The sequence below is a fragment of the Onychomys torridus genome, chromosome 8, assembly GCF_903995425.1.
Source record: "Onychomys torridus chromosome 8, mOncTor1.1, whole genome shotgun sequence".
Lineage (NCBI taxonomy): Eukaryota > Metazoa > Chordata > Mammalia > Rodentia > Cricetidae > Onychomys > Onychomys torridus.
This window is the reverse complement of record NC_050450.1, coordinates 68453171-68473889: the sequence shown is the minus strand read 5'-3', so window position 1 is coordinate 68473889 and position 20719 is coordinate 68453171. Positions and strand designations below refer to the sequence as shown.

The window sequence follows — 20719 nt, the reverse complement described above, 5'->3', positions numbered from 1 at the left end:
TGAGACAGCTGTAATCACATTCCACATGATCAAATATTTGTAGGAAAATGGGGTATATGATAACTAGAAACACAGAAGGATTAAAAAAAAAAAAAAGACCCACATAAACTTCTGGAAATGAAAACTATGCTGACGGCACTGAAAGCCTCTTAGAAACTACAGAACGCATCCACAAACTTGAATATGTGGCAGTAACTATTCAAACGGAAATGCAAGGAGTAAACAACTGAGAAATAGATGAATCTGGTAAGCAGTGAGACATCTTCTATTAGACAACAATGATTAATGGCTGTACAGTAACATTGAAGATATGACAGAGTGAGCCAGAATGAATGAAAACACTTGAACTCATTCATCAATCACTAGACATGGACAGGTCTTCCTTCATGATGTCATAGGAAGAACAAGCCTCTCTAGTCCTGTATTTCAGTCATACCATAGAAAAGAATCTATTACAGTCCATAACAAGCGGCTTATACGAAATGTGGGGAAGGGGAATATGGTAACTGATAGATCCAGTGAGAATATACTCAGAAGCCAAATCCACGGTGTCACAAGGACTCAGTTCTTCAACACATAAACGATAGGAACAGAAAAGGAAGGGATTTGAAACCTAAGAAGCAAGCACTAATCAAATGTGAGATGTGAGCCTTGTTTGGATACTGATTTGAAAAACAAAACAAAAACAAAACCATGCAAAATCACAGAAAACTGAAACCAGCCTATTTTTAGCAAGGAATAAGCCTCATTTTGTTAGGTTTGATTATGATACTATTGCTATGTTTTTTTGTTTTATTATGCATACAGTATTCTCCTGCATGTGTCCCTGCAGGCCAGAAGAGAGCACCAGATGTCATTACAGATGGTTGTGAGCCACCATGTGGTTGCTGGGAATTGAACTCATGACCTCTGGAAGAACAGCCAGGGCTCTTATCCTCTGAGCCATCTCTCCAGCCCATTCTACTATGTTTTTTTTAAATGCCCTTAATGTTTAGAAACATAAATTGAAGTACATATGGACTAGAACAATAGAATGGTCTTGAGATTTAGGTTATGAGATTTAGATTTATTTTATTTCAAAATAGCCCTGGGAACAAAAATATGTTTATGTGCAGGAAAGGCTAAAAAGAAAATGGCACGTGTTGATGAGAACTATTTCCTCGGATTTTATTTTTCCAAAGGTCACTGTAGCTCAAGGGAATAAGTTACTTACTTGGTGACTTGCCAAGGTTGTAGTTATTAAAGAAGCAGGGTTTTTGGGAGTTTACACCTTGTTTATCTACTTGATGGGACTGGGTAGCTTCCTTCAGCTGAGACAGGATTTGTCTACCACTCCTCTGGGAAGAGGCATTCACTTCAAATATCTAAAAGAAGAATATATATATTTAAAAAGGCAAATAGACTTTATCTTTTCTTTCTTTCCTTTCTTCTTTTCGAGACAAGGTCTCACACTGTAACCTAGGTTGAGCTCAAATGTAAAGCAATTCTGCCTCAGCCCTCAGCTTCCTGAGTGCTAGGATTCCAAGTGTGAACCATTACACCTCCTTCCTCCCGAGCACACAGCAAGTGGGAGTGTGTGCATGTGGAAGCCAGAGGATGACCTTGGGTGTCCTCCTCAATCTCTCCACACATTGATTTTTAAAGAGTCTTTTGATCCCTGTGAGGTGGAGCATGCTTGCAATCCTAGCACTAGAAGGCAGATGAACTAAAAGTTCCATGTCAGCCTGGTCTACAGAGACCCTGTCTCAAACAACAACAACAAAAAAGAAAAAGAAAAAGAAAAAGAAAAAGGAAAAGAAAAAGAAAAAGAAAAAGAAAGGAAGGAAGGAAGGGAGAGAGAGAGAGAGAGAGAGGGAGGGGAAGGGAAGGGAAGGGAAGGGAAGGGAAGGGAAGGGAAGGGAAGGGAAGGGAAGGGAAGGGAAGGGAAGGGAAGGGAAGTAAAAAGAAAGGGTTTTTTAGTGAACCTGATATTCATGGCTGGTGAGACCATCAGGTATGCTCCAGAAATCTGCCTAACTTCACTTCCCCAGCCCCGGGATGTCTTAGATGGTCTTTTAATAAGAAACCCTGAGCCAGATACCAGGGTGAAAGATGAAAGAGCAAGCTCCTCTGTTCTCAGGCCTTATATACCTTTCTCTGTCCTGCCATACTACTTCCTGGCATTAAAGGCCTGTGTGCTTCCCAGCAAAGGCATGAGATCTCAAGTGCTGGGATTAAAGGTATGTGCCACCACTGCCTGGCTCTGTGTCTAATCTAGTGGCTGTCCTCTGACCCTCAGGCAAGTTTATTAGGGTACACTGGGACAACAGGTATGTACTGCTTAGGAGCTTTCTCACAGGTGTTGGGGAATATGAACTCAGTCCTTTTCCAAGCACTTTTCCAACTGAATCATTTCCACATCACCTTTTTCTCTTTTTGAAACAGGGCTTCATTAACATAGGCTGGCCTTGGATTTCTGCTCCTCCATGTTTAATGCTAAGACTACAGGAACATTGCCAAGTTTTTCTATTCTTATTTTAACAACCATCAAAGCTAACTACTAACCTTAAACCCGAGCTCCTGGGCACAAGCATACACGGCAGCAGTTTTCCCCACTCCCGTTGGCCCTGTTATAAGAACAGTGTTGCAAAGATGACAGTCCTCATCATCCGAACTGCCTTTAAAGTCCATGCTATCCGACAAATCTGAAAAATTATTCAAATACAAGTAAAATGATTAACTGCTTGGGTAGCTCTTTTACCTCATGAAACACGGCAATTAAACCCCACAGATTTCTTGCCAATAAACACTATAAAGTGAATTCTCAGAGTAGAAAAATCAAATATGGGGTTGGGGAGAGGGCTCAGCAGTGAGAGCACTGGCTGCTCTTCCAGGAGATCCAGGTTCAATTCCCAGCATTTACATGGCAGCTCACAACTGTCTGTAACTCCAGGGTCTAACACCTCACACAGACATACATGCAGGCAAAAAAGTGCAAATAAAAATAGAAATAAATAAACAATTTTTAAAAATCAAATATATACTAATCCTTAAATTTATGCCAATTTATCTCAAAAATTGTTCAAGGAAATTAAAAAAAAAAAAAAACTATAACTCAAAATACCTTCCTGTTTTTCATCTCTTTTCGCCTTCGAATTCTGTCTTTCTTCCAGTTCAGCTCTTCTTTTCCAGTCCTTCAACCAACTGTCATAAAAGAAATATTAATTCGAAGAATCTGAACTGCTGGGCAGTAGTTGCATACTTAGTTAATCCCAGCAGAGGCAGGCGGCTCTCTGTGAGTTCCAGGACAGCCAGGACTACACAGAGAAACCATGTCTTGAAAAACAAACAAAAATAAAACAACAACCAAAAAACAAACAAATATTAAAACAAAAAAACAGACAGTGGTGGCACACGCCTTTAATCCCAGCACTAAGAAGGCAGAGCCAGGCCGATCTCTGTGAGTTTGAGGCCAGCCTGGGCTACAAAGTGAGATCCAGTACAGGCTCCAAAGCTACACAGAAAAACCGTGTCTTGAAACACCAAAAAAAAAAAAAAAAAAAAAGGTAATATTATTACTTTACAGTTTCCAAATTTTAGTCTAATTTGCAAAACTAGATTCATAAACTATTTCTTAATTCTTTTACAAATTTTACCAACCTATATAACTTTTTTATGGCTAACTCATTGCCTATGAGTTCATTTGAATTCTGAGGCTGGTACTTTTCTGTCCAAAGCATGTCTTCAGTTCCAGAACCTAAAGCAAAAATTAAAAAACACATTAAGGTATTATTCATTCCTTGACATAAGCATACATTCTTAGACATTTACCTCATTATAATTGAAATTTTTAAAAAGCTATAGGAATAATCTTATTCATAAAATGCAAAAATTTATTTTTAAAACTTTACATTTAAAACCAGTCCCACACCTTTAATCTCAGTGTTCAGGAGGCAGAGGCATGGAGATCTCTGAATCTAGACCAAGTTAGTCTGATCTACACAGTGAATTCCACGCTAGCCCATGCTACATAGTAAGACCCTGTCTCAAAAAAAAAAAAAAAAAAAAAAAAAAAAAAATTAAAAATGGAGTAATGTATGTGCATTACAACTTTTAATGACTACATTTTAAATGACCATATTTGACACTATGAACCATTATGAATAGTGTGTAGCATAGAAAACAGTAAGCTAGCTAAAGAACAAAGGCAAGCTCTAATCTATGAAGCCAATTTGAATAAAGAGACAAAGGATACACCTCTAACAGAGAAGAATATCAAAATGGCAATTCTCTCCAAACTAATATGCCAACCAATGAAAACTCAAAACCTCAATGGGATTTATACAGGTGAGGAAATTGATAGTATACTTAAAGAAATCAGTTCATAAAAATATCCCTCACAGTAGGTGAGAGGACTGGAGAGATGGCTCTCTGGAAATCAAGAGCACTGGCTGCTCTTCCAGAGGACACAAGTTTGTTCTAATACCCACACCGTGGATCACAAACATCTGTAACTCCAGTTCCAGGAGACCCAATGCCCTCTTCTGGCCTTGGCTAGCACCATCCACACTTGTTATGCACAGATACACATGCAGGAAAAACACCCATACACATAAATAAAATAATAAAAAATGTTTTAAAGAAAATGGTAGGTGACATGCCATATCAAGTATTAAAACACTTCATAAACTTTATATAAAATAGATTAACTCAATAGAATCTGGTGTGGTGGTATATGTCTTTGTTTTTTGTTTTTGTTTTTTTCGAGACAGGGTTTGTCTGTGTAGCTTTGCGCCTTTCCTGGAACTCGCTTTGGAGACCAGAGATCCGCCTGCCTCCGCCTCCCAAGTGCTGGGATTAAAGGCGTGCGCCACCACCGACTGCCTGGCTGTGGTATATGTCTTTAATCTCAGTACTCAGAAGGCAGATGCAAGAGGATCTCTGAGTTCAAGGTCAGCCTTGCTGTTAGAGTGAGTACCAGGACAGCCAGTAAAGACAGAGAAACCCTGTCTCAAGGAACAACAAATCAACTGAATAGAATGTCTTGGACAAGATGTCTGTGTGTGTATACATATATGCTGAATAGAATAAGAATGTGTACAAAGGCAAAATATACTGAAAATCAATATAAACAGTATGATTACAGGCTTTGTTTCCCTCCCTCCTTTCCTTCCTTTTCAGTGGGGATGGAACTACCACTGAGCCAAAGTCCCAGAAACAGGTCTCACTAAGTTTCTCAGGCTGGCCTTGAACTCAACTCTATAGCACAGGTAGACTTTAAACTTGTGATCCTCCTGACTCCACTTCCCCGAGTAACTTGGATCATAGGCCTACACCACCAGGTCTGGCTTATCTCTGGCTTAAAAAACAGAAGTAGAAGGAAAGTGTGGTGGCTGCCAACAATCCTAATACTCCTAAATTCAAGGCCAGCCAGGAATACACAGCAGCACCTTGTGTCTGAAAACAAAAAAGCACGTGTATATAGAGGAACTGAATAAAACCATAAATTACACACCTATGTGTTAATAAGCTTCTATGTGAGCCAACACAACTATTTGGGAGGCCATCAGAAGACTGAAAAGTGGGGAGAGTGGGGGCCGGGCAGTGGTGGCGTGTGCCTTTAATCTCAGCACTAAGGAGGCAGAGGCAGGTGGATCTCTGTGAGTTTGCGGCCAGCCTGAGCTACAAAGCAAGTTCTAGGACAGCTAGAGCTGTTACACAGAGAAACCATCTTGAAAACCACACCCCACCAAAAAAAATGAGAGAGGTAAGTAAGAATGACAGGTTAGGGGTTCACAATGTGGCTCAGTAGGTAGGATATCTGCCTAGCATGCATTAAGGCCTGGCTTTAATCCCAGGCAATATGCATAAATATGGCATGCTCACAATCCTGAGGCTTCGGAGGTTGAGGCAGGAAACTCAAGGTCATCTTTGTTTGAGATTAGCCTGGGATACATAAGACTGTCTCAAAATGGGATGGAGATTGAGAGGTTAAAAAAACAAGCATTCTAGGAGGAGAGGGAGAAAATACCCAATTTACTAGGAAAGGACAGTGTTTCTGCTACTGACTCTGTCCTCATCTTCTACTGCTTCTGTCTCGATTTACATATCCTTACAGCAGTTTGCTTCTTCCCTGAGATATTTAGAGATATACCTTTGGCAGAATATAGATTTATCCCAGAAGAATTGATTCTTTTCTCAAGATCTTCTGACTTCTCCTTTATCTCTTCTGGGCTCACTGAATATTCATTTGGTTTCTTTCTTTTTGACTTTTGATTTCCTGTTTCCACACATTTCCGTTTGGTTTCTTTTTGACTGACACGAGGCTGTAATTGTGGACTTGCTATTTTGGAAATTAAGAGAAATGGATGTGCTTAATAATCAACAAAAATAATCTTCAATACCCAATAATCTTCCCATCACTTTCAAATATCCCATAGTCTTACAACATTATGACGAAAAATTAAGAATCAAATGTTATGTAATTAGAGTAAGCTGGAGACCTTAACATTTAGACCGCCTTCTGTACAAGATACATAAATTGCAATGATCTCATTTAAGGCTTATTAATGGATGATCAGCATTTTAACATAACTAGATCTGCCTGGGTTGGGATCTCTGGAAGTTAACAGGAACAAACAATCTCCCTTGCCAAGTGGCAGACAAGTTCTGTCTGTGCTAACCACTTCTAAGAGTCAAAGGTTGGGTCTTCAGCTTTTCAAAACTCAAATGTAAGCCAGATGGTTGGTGGTGGCATATGCCTTTAATAATCCCAGGATTCCAGAGGCAGAGCAGAGGCAGGCAGATCTCTTTAAATTCAAGGCCAGCTTGGTTCACAAAGTGAGTTTCAGGACAGCCAAAACTACAAAGAGAAACCATGTCTCAAAAAAACCAAAGAGAGCCGGGTGGTGGTGGCACATGCCTGTAATCCCAGCACTCAGGAGCCAAAGACAGGAGGATCTTTGTGAGTTTGAGGCCAGCCTGGTCTACAGAGAGAGAACCAGGAAGGGAGCAAAGCTACACAGAGAAACCCTGTCCCACCCCCCCCCCCCCCCCCCAAAAAAAAACAGAGAGAAAGAGAGAACTCAAATGTAGATGTAAATAATTATCACTAACCTTGTTTACTATGACCCTCAGAAAGTACCTGGTGCTCAATTCTTTTTTTTAGAAGCAAGGGAAAATATTTTCCTAAAGAAAATTCAGGATTTGACTGTGTTATTTCCTCCAGCAAAAGATTTCTTACTTCTTTAGTAAAATCCTTCCTTGTCCTCATCAACTGCAATGAAGAACAATATGTACAGTAACAAGCCTGTATCATCTATTGCCTTAGCTACAACACTATCAAATGCTTCCTGCCCAGAAAGTCACTATCAATGGAATATTAGCTTTAGTCACTAAACACAAAAATTTAGCTTTGGGAGGACCTATTTCATATGTTTATTCTCTACTTTCAACTAATTATAATTTATATATTAGTTCTAGCTTACAAAGTATTTAAATGTGCTGTATAATCTAATATTCTATTAAAATGATTTTTTATTCTTTTTTTTTCCCCAAGAGCTGAGGACCGAACCCAGGGCCTTGCTCTTGCTAGGCAAGTGCTCTACCACTGAGCTAAATCCCCAAACCCTCTCTTTTTTTTTTTTTTTTAACGTAGAGTCTTGCCAGGCATGGGTGTACACCTTTAATCTCAGAGGCAGGTGATCTCTGTGAGTCTGAGGCCAGCTTGGTCTACACAGTGAGCTCCATGCCAGCCAATGCCACATAGTGAGGTTGGAAACCCTTTCTCAAAATTAAATAAAAATAAAGACAAGACTTCAGTATATAGCCCAAGCTGGCCTTAAATCTTAATGTCTTAAATCTTCATGTCTTAGCCTTCCAAGTGCTTTGTTTATACTCATCCACATGCCTGGCTCTATTATGAATTATTCTGATGTTTTAAGCTCTTTGAGGGGCTAGAGAGATGACTCAGTCATTAGGAGCATTCTGTTCTTGTAGAGGACACGGCTTCAGTTCCCAGAAGCAACATTAGGTGACTCACAACTGCCTGTTAACTCCAGTTCTAGGGCATGTCATGCCCTCTTCTGGTCTCTGTGGGCACCTGTACATACATTGTATGCATACATGCACTCAGGAGCACATAAAATTAATATAAATAAATAAATATATGTGTATATATATACATACATACATACATATATATTTTAAAGCTCTATGACTATTTAAAGAGAGTATGTATTTCTCTTTTTCTTTTTTGTTTTTTTGAGACTTGGTTTCAATGTGTAGCCTTGACTGTCCTGGAACTACCTCTGTAGACCAAGCTGGCCTTGAACTAAGAAATCCTCCTGCCTCTTCTTGAGTGGTGAGATTAAAGGTGTGCACCACCATTGCCTGGCTGAGACTGTATTTCAATTAGATTTGTTTTTAAAACTAGAGTCTAGGAAAAGAAGAACCTCTAGGCTAAACAGTTGATAGCCAGTGTTTTCTTCTGAAAGCTGGGAAAGAATAATTCATGAAATCATGTATATTTTCTCTGAACTTACCACAACAGCAGAATTACTTCTTGGATTTGAATTCAATGTTGAAAATTCACCAAGAGCAACAACACATTTTGAGAGATCTGTTACTTTAGTATTCAATTCTTTAAATTCAGTTAACAGAGGACAAGACGGTGGCTTCAAATGCCATAACCAATACTCTAAAGAAACACAGAAAAGTATCCGAATTTACAGTATTCCTTTACGGAAAATCAAACATGCTAACAAGAAAAGGCCTGACAAATCTTATATATAAGACTTGGAGTTCAATTCTCAGCAACACCAAACAACAACAAAAGCAAAAATCCCAGCAAGCAAGCAAATGAAAGCAGCTGAATGGTTCAAACAAAATACTAAACACCCAAGTGAATCCACTGTGAATAAGAAGTAAGAACAGCTGGGCCACACCATGGTACACTCCTATAATCCCAACACTGGAGAGCAGAGACAGGACTAAGAGAGCAAGGCTTATTTACCTAGGCTTCATAGCAAGACCCCCACCAAAAAACAGCTGATAAAAATTACCTCATCTTCTCTTTAATTTGTCAAAAATGACCAAATACCAGCAAGCTCATTTCTTTTTAAATCAACTTTGGTATGTAGGTTCAAAAACTAAGGGACTGTTTAGCATTTTGATTTGGAGTCTGTCTAAGTGTTTGATTTTTTGTTTGTCTGTTGTTAGAGCCTCACTACGGAGCTCAGGCTGGCACTAACCTGCTACGTACCCAACAGGCCATGAACTAGCCTTACAAGATCCAGCCTTACAAGAAGCCCAAATTTAAATATTAAAACAGTATTCATTCAAGGTCCCTTATATCAGGGAGGCAAGGATGACATAAGGGATAATAAAAATCATGTGGCCTTTTTTGCTCGTCATGAGAGCATCATTAGTAAACAAGTCCTAGAATTAGGGAAAAAAGGGTAAAATATACTTGTAATCATTAAAATCACCAAGAATGCTATAAAACCAGAAAACCTACCCCATTCTTCTTTTTAAATTTTGTATTTATTGCTGAGTGTTGGTGGCACACACCTTTAATAATCCCAGGACTTGATAGACAGAGGTTGGCAGATATCTGTGAGCTCGAGGCCAGCCAAGGCTACATAGAGAAAACTTGTCTTGAGAAATAAAAAACAAACAAACAAAAATTTATTAATTTTTAAAAAGCATTTCATTCTTGTTTTTAAAGACAGGGTCTTATAATGTAGCTAAGCTGGCCTGGAACATGCTATGTAGACCAGGCTAGCCTTGAACTCAGAGTTTCTCCTGTTTCTATCTCCTAAATACTAGGATTGTTTTATTTTTATATGTGTGTGCCTGCATGAATGTATGTATAGCACATGTGTACAGGTGCTCATTGAGGACAGGAGAGGTTTTTCCTTACTGAATGCAATAAAACCCAATCTCTTGGAGCTGGAATTACAGATGGTTCTGAGCCTCAGTGTGGGTTCTGGAACTCAGACCTAGGTCCTCTGCAAGAGCAGTAAGTGTTCCTAATCACTAAGTCATTTTGGCAGCTCCTTTTCTTGTTTAAAAAAACAGAGTATCAACCAGGTGGTGGTGGCACACACCTTTAATCCCAGCACTTGGGATGCAGAAGCAGGCGATCTCTGAGACCAGTCTTGTCTACAAAGCAGAGATCCAGGACAGCCAGGGCTACACAGAGAAACCTTGTCCCGAAAAGCAAAAAACAAACAAACAAACAAAAAAAAAAAAGGTGGGGGGATAGGAAGGGACAGGGAAATGTCCTTAGAGGATAGAATACCTAACTGAATATGGGAGCGAGGGGTTTGATCCTCAGCACAAGGTAAAAGTGAGGCTAAGTTTTAAGTACAGCGGCACACACCTGTTACTCTAACATCTGAAAGTGACAACAGGAGCTTTCATAGTTTGAGCCATTTGGAGCTATAGTGGGACTATGGGCTATACTGAGGCTAAAGCAGAAGTACTGCTAAGTTTCAGGCCTAGAATACACAAGTTCAAGGTCAGACTGGGCTACAGAATAAGCCCCTGGCTCAAAAATAAATACACTTGAGGCTAGCCTGATCTTCCTGGAGAGGTCCAGGCTAGCCTGATCTTCCTGGAGAGGTCCAGGACAGCCAAGCTAAACAGAGAGACCCTGTCTAAATAAATAAACAAAAACATACATGCATTCACGCATGCACATGCAAACACACACACACACACACACACACACACACACACACACACACAAACTTACCATCATCCTTCTGTTGGACATGAACAACCCTCTGGAAACTGGTACTCACTGCATTGTAAACATCTAGTACAGCAGCTTTCTTTGCAATCTGTCGTTTCAGTAAATCTGGCAAACCACTCCGTAGAAAATCACGTTTTGCTTTAAATTGTACATCACAATCCTGAGTTTGTTCTGATGAATCTTGACTTTGAAGAAAATTATTTAAAAAAATGAAAGCAAAAGTTATAAGTACCTAATGGAATAAATTGACAATCTGAGTTCAATTGCCCAGGACCTACAACGTGGAGGAATCAGCTCCACAAATTGTTTTCTGATCTCCACATGCATGCTATGGAATGTGTGTTTATACAAATGTAAGTAAATAAATAGATGTAATATAAATAACTTAAAAAATAGCCAGGTGTAGTGGTGCATGCCTTGAACCCCAGCATTCAGGAGGCCAAAGGAGGTGGATCTCTGTGAATTCAAGACCAGATAAGTCTACATAGTGACTCCAGGAGAGCCAGAGCTACAGAACAAGATACTACCTAAAATTAAATAGATAGATAGATAATAAATGAATGAATAAAGTGAGGTAAAGAATAAACTATGTAGGACCAGTGTGAGGGTCAGCAGGTAAAGGCACTTGCTACCAAGACTGATGATCCAAATCAATCTCTAGGACCAACATGGTAGTAGGGAAAAAAAAAAATCTCTGCCCTCCACACACAAAATACACACAAATAAGTAAATAAATAAATGCAAAAAAGTTAAAGAACAAAATATCTAGAAACTAAACATTTTGCTGGGCAGTGGTGGCGCACACCTTTAATCCCAGCACTCAGGAGGCAGAGGCAGGAGGGTCTTTGTGAGTTTGAGGCCAGCCTGGTCTACAGAGTGAGATCCAGGAAAGGCGCAAAACTACACAGAGAAACCCTGTCTCGAAAAAAAAATTTTTTTTTTAATTTTATCTTCAAGCTAGTGAGATGGCTCATTGGTAAAATCACTTGCCACACAAGCATGACAACCTGGGTTCCATCCTTGGAACTCACATAGAGGAAAGAAGCAAGTCACAATTTCCTGACCTTCACACCCATGCCAACATATGCATGCACACACATACAAATGAAACCTAAAAAAAAAAATTTCAAAATTAAGCACACCCAATAAATTAGCTGGTAAAATTCTCTTTTGCTTATCTACTCGTTAGAAAATTAAATAAGGCAAATATGTATAGATTAAAAAAAACCTGTATTAAAAGACACCAACCAAAATACTAACTAACTGGGACTCTCCTCAGATGGGAGTTTTCTTCCTTGTCCCTGTTGTTTGGTGTGAGGCTAGAAAGCAAACTCAGGGTCATACTATGACACAGGCACTCTACCTGTGAACTACACCCCCAGCACGAGGGTTGTTGTTATTAAATAAGCATGTATATTATAACCAGAAAATCAAAGTCAGTGTCACATTCAGAACTTAACACAATAGCTCACTGGGAGAACCTATGTTCAATCTCCAGCACCACTAACAAAAAGAAACAGAAGCTGGGTGTAGTAGTACACACCTGTAATCTCAGCATTCAGGAGGCTGAGGCAGGTGAATTGTTTTAAGTTCCAGACCAGGCAGGTTACATAGAGACTTCAAATAATAATAACAATACAGCAGTGCTGTATCCATTAACAGGGAACTGAGGATCTTCAACTTTACTTGGCTTCTTCTGAGGTTATGAATCACAATAATCTTAAACTGATATGGAGAGAAGTGTGAGGGTAGAGGAGACTAGGAAGTTGGAGTGGTAAAGGATAAAAAGAGTGTGGTGGTATGTCACAGCTTATGCATCCTTCCAAGGACTAAAACTTTCTATACAATTTAAGGCTGGTAAGGTTTACAAGGAAAAAAAAATTCTATATCTGTGCTCCTTTCTTCTTTGAGTAAAAATCAAGGGGAAGATGAGTCTTAAGCCAGATGAGAAGAACTGACTGGGTCAGGAGAGACAGCTCAGCAGTTAAGAGCACTTGTTGCTCTTCCAGAGGACCTGAGTTCAGTCCCCAGTATCCATATCAGGAAGCTCACAACTGCCTATAACTCAAGTTCCAAGAGCCCTCGGCTAGCCTCTGAGGCCACCCACACCCATAAAGTATATAAACACACACACACACACACACACACACACACACACACACAAATAAAAATAATGGTTATTTTATTTATTTAAAGAGTCAACCTCAGAGCTGGACAGCTGGTTTCTCTGTGCAGAACTGTCTGTCCTAGAACTCGCTCTGTAGACCAGGCTGGCCTCCATCACAGAGATCCACCTGCCTCTGCCTCCAGAGCGCTGGGATTAAAGGCGTGTGCCACCACCATCCAGTGAATCTAGATAATTTATAAAGAAAGCTTTAAGGCTGGAGAGATGGCTCAGCGGTTAAGAGTACAGCTATTCTTCCAGAGGTCTTGAGTTCAATTCCCAGCAACCACATGATGGCTCACAACCATCAGTAATAAGATCTGGCGCCTTCTTCTGGCATGCAGGCCGAACACTGTGTACATAATAAATAAATCTTAAAAAAAAAAAAAAAAGACAGAAAGCTTTATTATGGCTGTGTGTGGTGGTACATGTCTGTAACTCTAGCACTCGGAAGGAAGCAGGAGAATTAGGAGTTCAAGGTCATCTTTGCCTACATAGTGAGTTCATGAAAAAGTATCTCAATAAAAGAAAAAAACCACATCTGGCAAGATGGCTCAGCAGGTAAGGTACTTGCCATGCAAGCCTGGTGACCTGAATTCAATCCCTGGAACCCACATAAAGGTAGGAAAGGACCTACTCCACAAAGCTGTGCCCTGACTTCCACATATGTGCCCTCCCCTGAAAGACTTATTGTTCTGACAAACTGAAGAGGTGGAAAGACTGTCAGTCCCAGAACTGCCTGGGCTATGTAGTAAACTCGAGGGCAGGATTAGCTGGAAAGAAGCAAAGGGAACTTTTTTGAGAATCATGAGACCGTTCTCTATCTTTATTGCAGTGCTGATTACAAATGTGCACATTTGTTACAACTCAAACTGTTTACTTACCCTGGGTATGCATTGCCCTATGTGGTACATGTAAATGAAGAATAGCCAAGCCGGGCAGCAGTGGCGCATGCCTTTAATCCCAGCACTCAGCAGGATCTCTGTGAGTTCGAGGCCAGCCTGGTCTACAAAGTGAGATCCAAGACAGGCACTAAAACTATACAGAGAAACCCTGTCTCAAAAAAAAAAAAAAAAAAAGTAGAAGAAGAATAGCCAACCACAGTGCCATGCACCTACCAGTCCCAGAAAGCTGAGGCATGAACCCAGAAATTTGAAGCCAGACTGGGCATGGCATCTCTTAAAGAGGGAGGAAGGGAGATGAGAATGTGTGTATGCCTGTGTCCATGACTCTGTGTCTGTGTGCGTACTAAGCCAAAAGAGTCAGACACAAAAAATATATATCATATAAAATGTATGCGCAGTTCTAGAACAGAAAAAAACTAACATATGACAAGACATAAACCTAATACAGTTAACAGAAATAAGAGTATTAATGGGCTGGAGAGGTGGCTCAGTGGTCAAGAGAATTTGCTGCTCTTGCAGAAGACACAAGCTCAGTTCCCAGTACCTACACTGAGTGCTGAGTGGCTCACAACCACCTGTAACTCCACTTCAGAAATTTGATGCCCTCTTCAGACCTCCTCAGGCACTGGTATACATGTTACGTACAGACAAGCAGGTACAGACACATACACATAAATAAAAATAGATAAAATATTTTTAATGTGTGTAATAGTTTGAATAAGACTGGCCCCCACAGGCTCCTATATTTGAATGATTAGTCACCAGGGTATAGCACTATTTGAAAGGTTGTTTGAAGAGGTGTGTTACTAGAGGTGGGCTTAGAGGTTTCAAAAGCCCATGCAAAACTCAGAGCATCTCTTTTTCTGTCTGCCTACAGATCATGATATGGCTCTCAGCTACTGCTCCAGCACTTGTCGCATGCAGCCATGCTCCTGCCATGATGAGAATGGACTCCCCCTCTCGTTGTGGAATAGTATTTTAACTGGGCTAAGATATGTTACATTTGTTTGTGCTGCAGAATATTACTTTAACTATGTAAAGGTGTGTTACTTTTGTTTATGCTGCATTTGTTTCACCTTGCCTGCTTAAGGCACCTCATTTGGTTTAATAAAAAGCTGAACAGCCAATAGGTAGGCAAGAGAAAGGATAGGCAGGGCTGGAGGGGAGAGAGAATAAATAGGAGAAGAAATCTAGGCTGGAGAGGGAAGAGGAGAACGAGGAGAAAGAGAGCGACAAGCCTAGGGCAAGAAGCCAGGCAGCTGCCAGACAGACAGACACAAGAAGCAGTGAAAATAAGATATCCGGAAGGAAAGAAAAGTAAAAAGCCCTGAGGCAAAAGGTAGATGAGGAGAAACAGATTAAGTTAAAAGAGCTAGTCAGAAATGAACCTAAACTGGGCCAACCATTCATAACTAAAAAGAAGTCTCCATGTCATGTTTTGGGAGCTGGTCGGTGGCCCCAAAAGAAAAAGCCTGATATACCCTCTAAAACTGTAAGGAAGCCCCGAATTAAATGCTTTCTTTCATAATGTGTCTCTTTACAGCATTAGAATAGTGACTAAGGGAGGCTGGAGAGGTGGCTCAGAGGTGAAGAGCACTGGCTGTTCTTCCGGAGGTCCTGAGTTCAATTCCCAGCAACCACATGGTAGCTCACAACCATCTGTAATGAGATCTGGTGCCCTCTTCTGGAGTGCAGGCATACATGCAGGCAGAACACTGTATACATAGTAAATAAATACATTTTTTAAATAAATGAATAGTGACTAAGACAATGTAAATCTTTAAGAAAGAGTAAGAATAAGTAATCTAAATAATAATCTCTTGTCATGAAGGTGGTAGTGTTAATAAAGAATATATATATATAACTTTTCTGGAGTAAACAATGTACCCAGGCCTAACCCCAAACCTAGTAATCATGAAAAATTTCACCAGCTATGGTGGCACGAGCCTATATTCATGAGGCTGAGGATAAAGGGCCTACCAGGGTAACTTAGCAAGACCCTGTCTCAAACAAATAGAGGGCTGGGATGTGGTTCAATGGTAGAGTACTTGCCTAGTCCAAGGTCCTCTGTTCAATTTCTAGTACTGGAGAAAACACATACACACACAACCCATAAAAATGTATCTTTCAAAATCAATTCATATATCATTTCCAACACCCTAGCTTTTACCTCCACCACCTCACACCTGCACTCCTACATCTTCTTTAACTTCTTTTTCATTCTACTCTCTTAAACAAGTAACAAAAAATAGGGTCTGATGTATCCTGGGCTGGCCTCAAGTTCCTTATGTAGCTAAAGATAGCCCTGAACCTCTGCCCCAGTCTCCCAAGGGCTGGGATTAGTGTCTCTCTTTACACCCAATTTATGCAGTGCTAGGAATTAAACCTGGGGCTCCCTGTATGTCAGACAAGGTACCCTACCAACCTGTGTCCTGCTCTTTGTGCAGTCATAGACTCATCTAGTAGGCACACTCAGCATTCACAATCCAGATCTGTTACAGGAGCACTCAATCTCTTTGTGTACTGGTGTCACTCTTAGCAGACCCGTCAGCACGGCGTCTATGCTCTTCTACTGGCTGGAGCCTAGTTCTGCAGTCAGTCTCCCATCCCGCTCCCGCTCTGGGGCTGAGCTCACACTAGCGTTCTTCCTATCATTGGGGCTTAGCGCACTCCTTACAGTCTCAGGTACTGCGCAGAGCTCCCTCTTCTAGAACATTCCCCTCCCCTTGGAGAGCTGCTGCTTCTCCTTCAGAGGTCAGGTATCATCATTCTGTGAGTGAAATGACCAGAAAAAAATCTCTCTAATATAAACTAGTAATATTTTGTGCCCTTCCTTAGCACAATATCCATTTTTCACGTGTTAAACCAGTTGATGTTTATAGGCTGTATTCCCTCTGGAGACTATAAGCCTCATGAGGACAGGCACTGTCTTTCCCTTAACATTCCTAGTGCCAAAAATAGTGCCTGATCATTGTAGACATTGTATTGAATGAGGGTCATGAACAAAGTTTGATACTTTGTTTTTAATTCTTCTGCTATTTTATGTGAAATAGCCCCAAAGCCTTGACAAAACCCTAAGACCTTCAACAGTAGTGCAAGCATCATCAACAGTATGTTTTAAAACTTCACCAGAGGGCTGGGAGGCTGACTCAAAAGCACTTGCCATGTCAGTGTGGAGACTGGAGTTGCAATGCCCAACACCCACATAAAAGCTGGGTAATGGAGGAAGACGCCTGTTATCTGCTTCTGACCTCCACTTATACACATGAATAACTGCACACGGGCACACACTAGCACAGATACCCACAAATATGCTACATACATACACCACACATATATGCACATGTAAAATAAGAGATTTCAAATAGTCATTGACATCTAATTAAAGTAAACAAATAAATAAAACTTGTGTTCCATAAAATATTTATATATTTGTATTGGACTGACCTGCTTTCATCCAAATCAAGGACAGGAATGGCTGTTCTCTTAGTCTTTTTGGCAAGAAATAAAGGAGCAATTTTCATTTTTCCTTAGAAAAATCAATACTTGGGTTAGTATTAAATGTTTAGCATCCCCACTCACCTTCAATTACCTTTAAAAACTTATTAATTATAAAAATGCTGTATAATGTTTCATCAACTTGGTGATATTGGAACCCCCTGGGAATCTTTCATTTTTAATTACAGAATCCTATAATGTACATCTTAAAATTTTTGTTAAAAATGAACAAACAAAACAGGGGCTGGAGAGAGGGCTTAGCAGTTAAGAGCACACAGAGCTCCTCCAGAGGACCCGAGTTTGGTAACCAACACCAACGTTGGAAGACTCACAACTTTCTGTAATTCCAGCTCCAGAGAAAGCAGCTCTCTTCGGGCCTCCTCACCCCCACACACAAGTAGCATGCATACACAGATACAAACACACATAACAAAAATAAAAATAAAGCTGGGCAGTGGTGGTGTGCTGAGGTCCATTAAGGCCAGCCTGGGCTACAGAATGAGTTCCAGGAAAGGCTCAAAGCTACACAGAAAAACCCTGTCTCAAAAAACCAAATAAATACAAAAATAAAAAATAAAAATAAAGCTGGGCAAGGTGGTACACACCTTTAATCCCAACTCTTGGAAGGCAAAGGCAGGCTGATTTGAGTTCAAGGCCAGCCTGTTCTACATAATGAGTCCCAGGTCAGGTAGGATGTGAAGAGAGACCCTGTTTCAATAAATAAATAGTTGGGGCCTGAGAGATGGCTCAGCGATTAAGAGGACTGGCTGCTCTTCCAGAGGTACTGAGTTCAATTCCCAGCAACCACATGGTGGCTCACACCCACCTATAGTGGAATCTGATGCCCTCGTCTGCCATAAAGGTGCACATGCAGATAGAGCACTCAAACATACAATACATAAATAAATCTTTAAAATTAAATACTTAAGTCGGGCAGTGGTGGCGCACGCCTTTAATCCCACCACTTGGGAGGCAGAGCCAGGCGGATCTCTGTGAGTTCGAGGTCAGCCTGGGCTACAGAGTGAGTTCCAGGAAAGGCACCAAAACTACACAGAAACCCTGTCTCGAAAAAAACTAAACTAAATTAATTAATTAAATAAAAATAAATAGCTAAAAAATAAATAAATTTTACTAAAAAATTTGAGGGCTGTACAGATGGCTCAGTAGATAGAGTGACAAACCAGGCTGTATCCCTGAAGCTCATGTATAAGCCACAGTAGAAGGTGAGGAGCCACACCTGCAATTGTCTTACAGCCTCACAGGGGAACACACAAATCAATCAGTCAATAAAAAAAAAAAAATAATAAGGAAATATACCAGGCAGTGGTGGTGCATGCCCTTAATCCTGGCATTGGGAGGCAGAGGCAGGTGGATCTCTGTGAGTTCCAGGCCAGCCTGGGCTACAGAGTGAGATCCAGGAAAGCCAAAGCTACACAGAGAAACTCTGTCTTAAAAAGACAAAACACCAAAATAGCAATAATAGCAATAATAATAATAATAATAATAATAATAAAAAATTTTTTTTGGTTTGGTTTGGTTTTTCAAGACAGTGTCTTTCTGTGTAGTTCTGGCTGTCCTGGAACTCACTCTGTAGACCAGGCTGACTTCGAACTCACAAGATCCATCTGCCTATGCTTCCCAAGTGCTGGGATGAAAAGAGTGTGCCACCACACCTAGCTATAAGGAAATGTTTTAATGAACACAGAAAAATTTGATATATGTCCCAAAACAAAGTTTAAAAAATAAGATTCTCGCTGGGCGGTGGTGGCACACACCTTTAATCCCAGCACTCGGGAGGCAGAGGCAGGCGGATCTTTGTGAGTTCGAGGCCAGCCTGGTCTACCAAGCTATATCAAGGAAAGGCACAAAGCCACATAGAGAAACCATGTCTCAAAAAACAAAACAAAACAAAACAAAACAAAAAAGATTCTCATTTTTTTCTTTGAAAAACTTGCTCAAAAAAAATTTGTTTTCCTCCTGGGAGCTAAGGACCCAGGGCCTTGCACTTACTAGGCAAGGGCTCTACCTCAAAATTTTACTTATCAAAATGGAAATAATTAGGCAGGCAAGGTGGCACACACTATAATCCCAGCACTTGAAGGTAGACACAGGAAGACGAGGGGATGAAGGCCAGCCTCAATTACATAGTAAGTAACTAGTCTGGTGATAGGCAATCCTGTCCCACAAAACAAGCTAGACATGCCTTTAATCCCACCACTTCATAGGCAGAGGCAGACAGATCTCTGAAAACTTGTCTCAAAGAAAAGAAAAGAAACAAACAGCCGGGCAGTAGTGGCACACACCTGTAATCCCAGCACTCAGGGAGGCAGAGGCAGGTGGATCTCTGTGAGTTCGAGGCCAGCCTGGTCTACAAAGCAAGTTCCAGGACAGGACCAAAGGCTACAGAGAAACCCTGTCTCGAAAAACCAAAAAAAAAAAAGAAAGAAAGAAAGAAACAAAACACCTATTTTATGGGACATGACATTAACTTTGCACCGGAAATCTCAGAATTAATTGCCCCCAAACACTCTACTATTCATCAAACCATATTAAATCCAATTACCAGGGATATTTTTAGAAGGCTTGTTAAGTTTTTTTCCTAGTACATCATTCAAATTCTTAAGTTTCTTCTGATTTTTCTCTGGTTGCTTTACAGAAGTTGGACTTGAATCTATTAGTATTACAGAATCCTAAGACAAAATAAGGAAGAAAAAATAACACTTTAATACAGTACTTTCCCTTGTCCATAGGAGATTCCAATAACCCCAGTGAATACCTAAGCCTCAGACAGTTCTGAGCTAGGTTGTTTCCACATACATACATACCTGAGAACACACTCTTTGACCACAACTTTTTCAGATTGAGGTCTGATAGTAAAACTGAAGGAATTTCCTTTTTCTTCATAATTTCACAGATAAAGGGTCCTGTCCCCCCCCCTCCCCGTCCCCGTTCCCCCCCACACACCCTGGGAACTGAGGAGCGAACCCAGGACCTTGCACTTGCTAGGATTCAGTTGAGCTAAATCAAATCCCCAACCCCTAGATAAAGGATTCTTACTACAGATTTTTGTAATTTCAGCACCTCCTCCCTCCCCCTTCCCCTCCTTCTCTCTCTGAGGGCATCTCACAGTATATCTCTGGCTCTCCAGGAACTTGCTCTGCACACAAGGCTAACCTTAAACTGGCCTCTGCCTGGGGTGCTCAGGTTAAAGGTGTGCACCACCATGCCCAGCTTCTTTCCTTACTACGTGAAGAATTGTCACCCTTTCCACTGCTTCTCCTGTGTCCCCAGATTGCCAGCAATACTATTCTTACACTCTGGAGCCACTATCCAGCATAAGGACGCTTGAACACAAGCACTGTTAATCCTGCCTCGCTGGATCCGATAGCTGAAGTGGCTACTAAATAACTAATG

General features: G+C 40.6%; 1 protein-coding gene across 1 annotated transcript in view; it reads right to left on the bottom strand.

Annotated features, from left to right (window-relative positions):
* Positions 1 to 20719, bottom strand: part of Atad5 (ATPase family AAA domain containing 5) — a 54474-nt gene that overhangs the window by 18127 nt on the left and 15628 nt on the right. Inside the window, exons 5-14 of the mRNA XM_036194422.1 lie at positions 19869 to 19995; positions 17255 to 17336; positions 10739 to 10923; positions 8523 to 8677; positions 7096 to 7255; positions 6134 to 6322; positions 3640 to 3736; positions 3104 to 3183; positions 2545 to 2684; positions 1214 to 1364 (exon numbers count right to left, since the gene is read on the bottom strand). Coding sequence (XP_036050315.1) covers positions 1214 to 1364; positions 2545 to 2684; positions 3104 to 3183; positions 3640 to 3736; positions 6134 to 6322; positions 7096 to 7255; positions 8523 to 8677; positions 10739 to 10923; positions 17255 to 17336; positions 19869 to 19995 — 1366 coding nt within the window. The remainder of the gene's footprint in view (positions 1 to 1213; positions 1365 to 2544; positions 2685 to 3103; positions 3184 to 3639; positions 3737 to 6133; positions 6323 to 7095; positions 7256 to 8522; positions 8678 to 10738; positions 10924 to 17254; positions 17337 to 19868; positions 19996 to 20719) is intronic.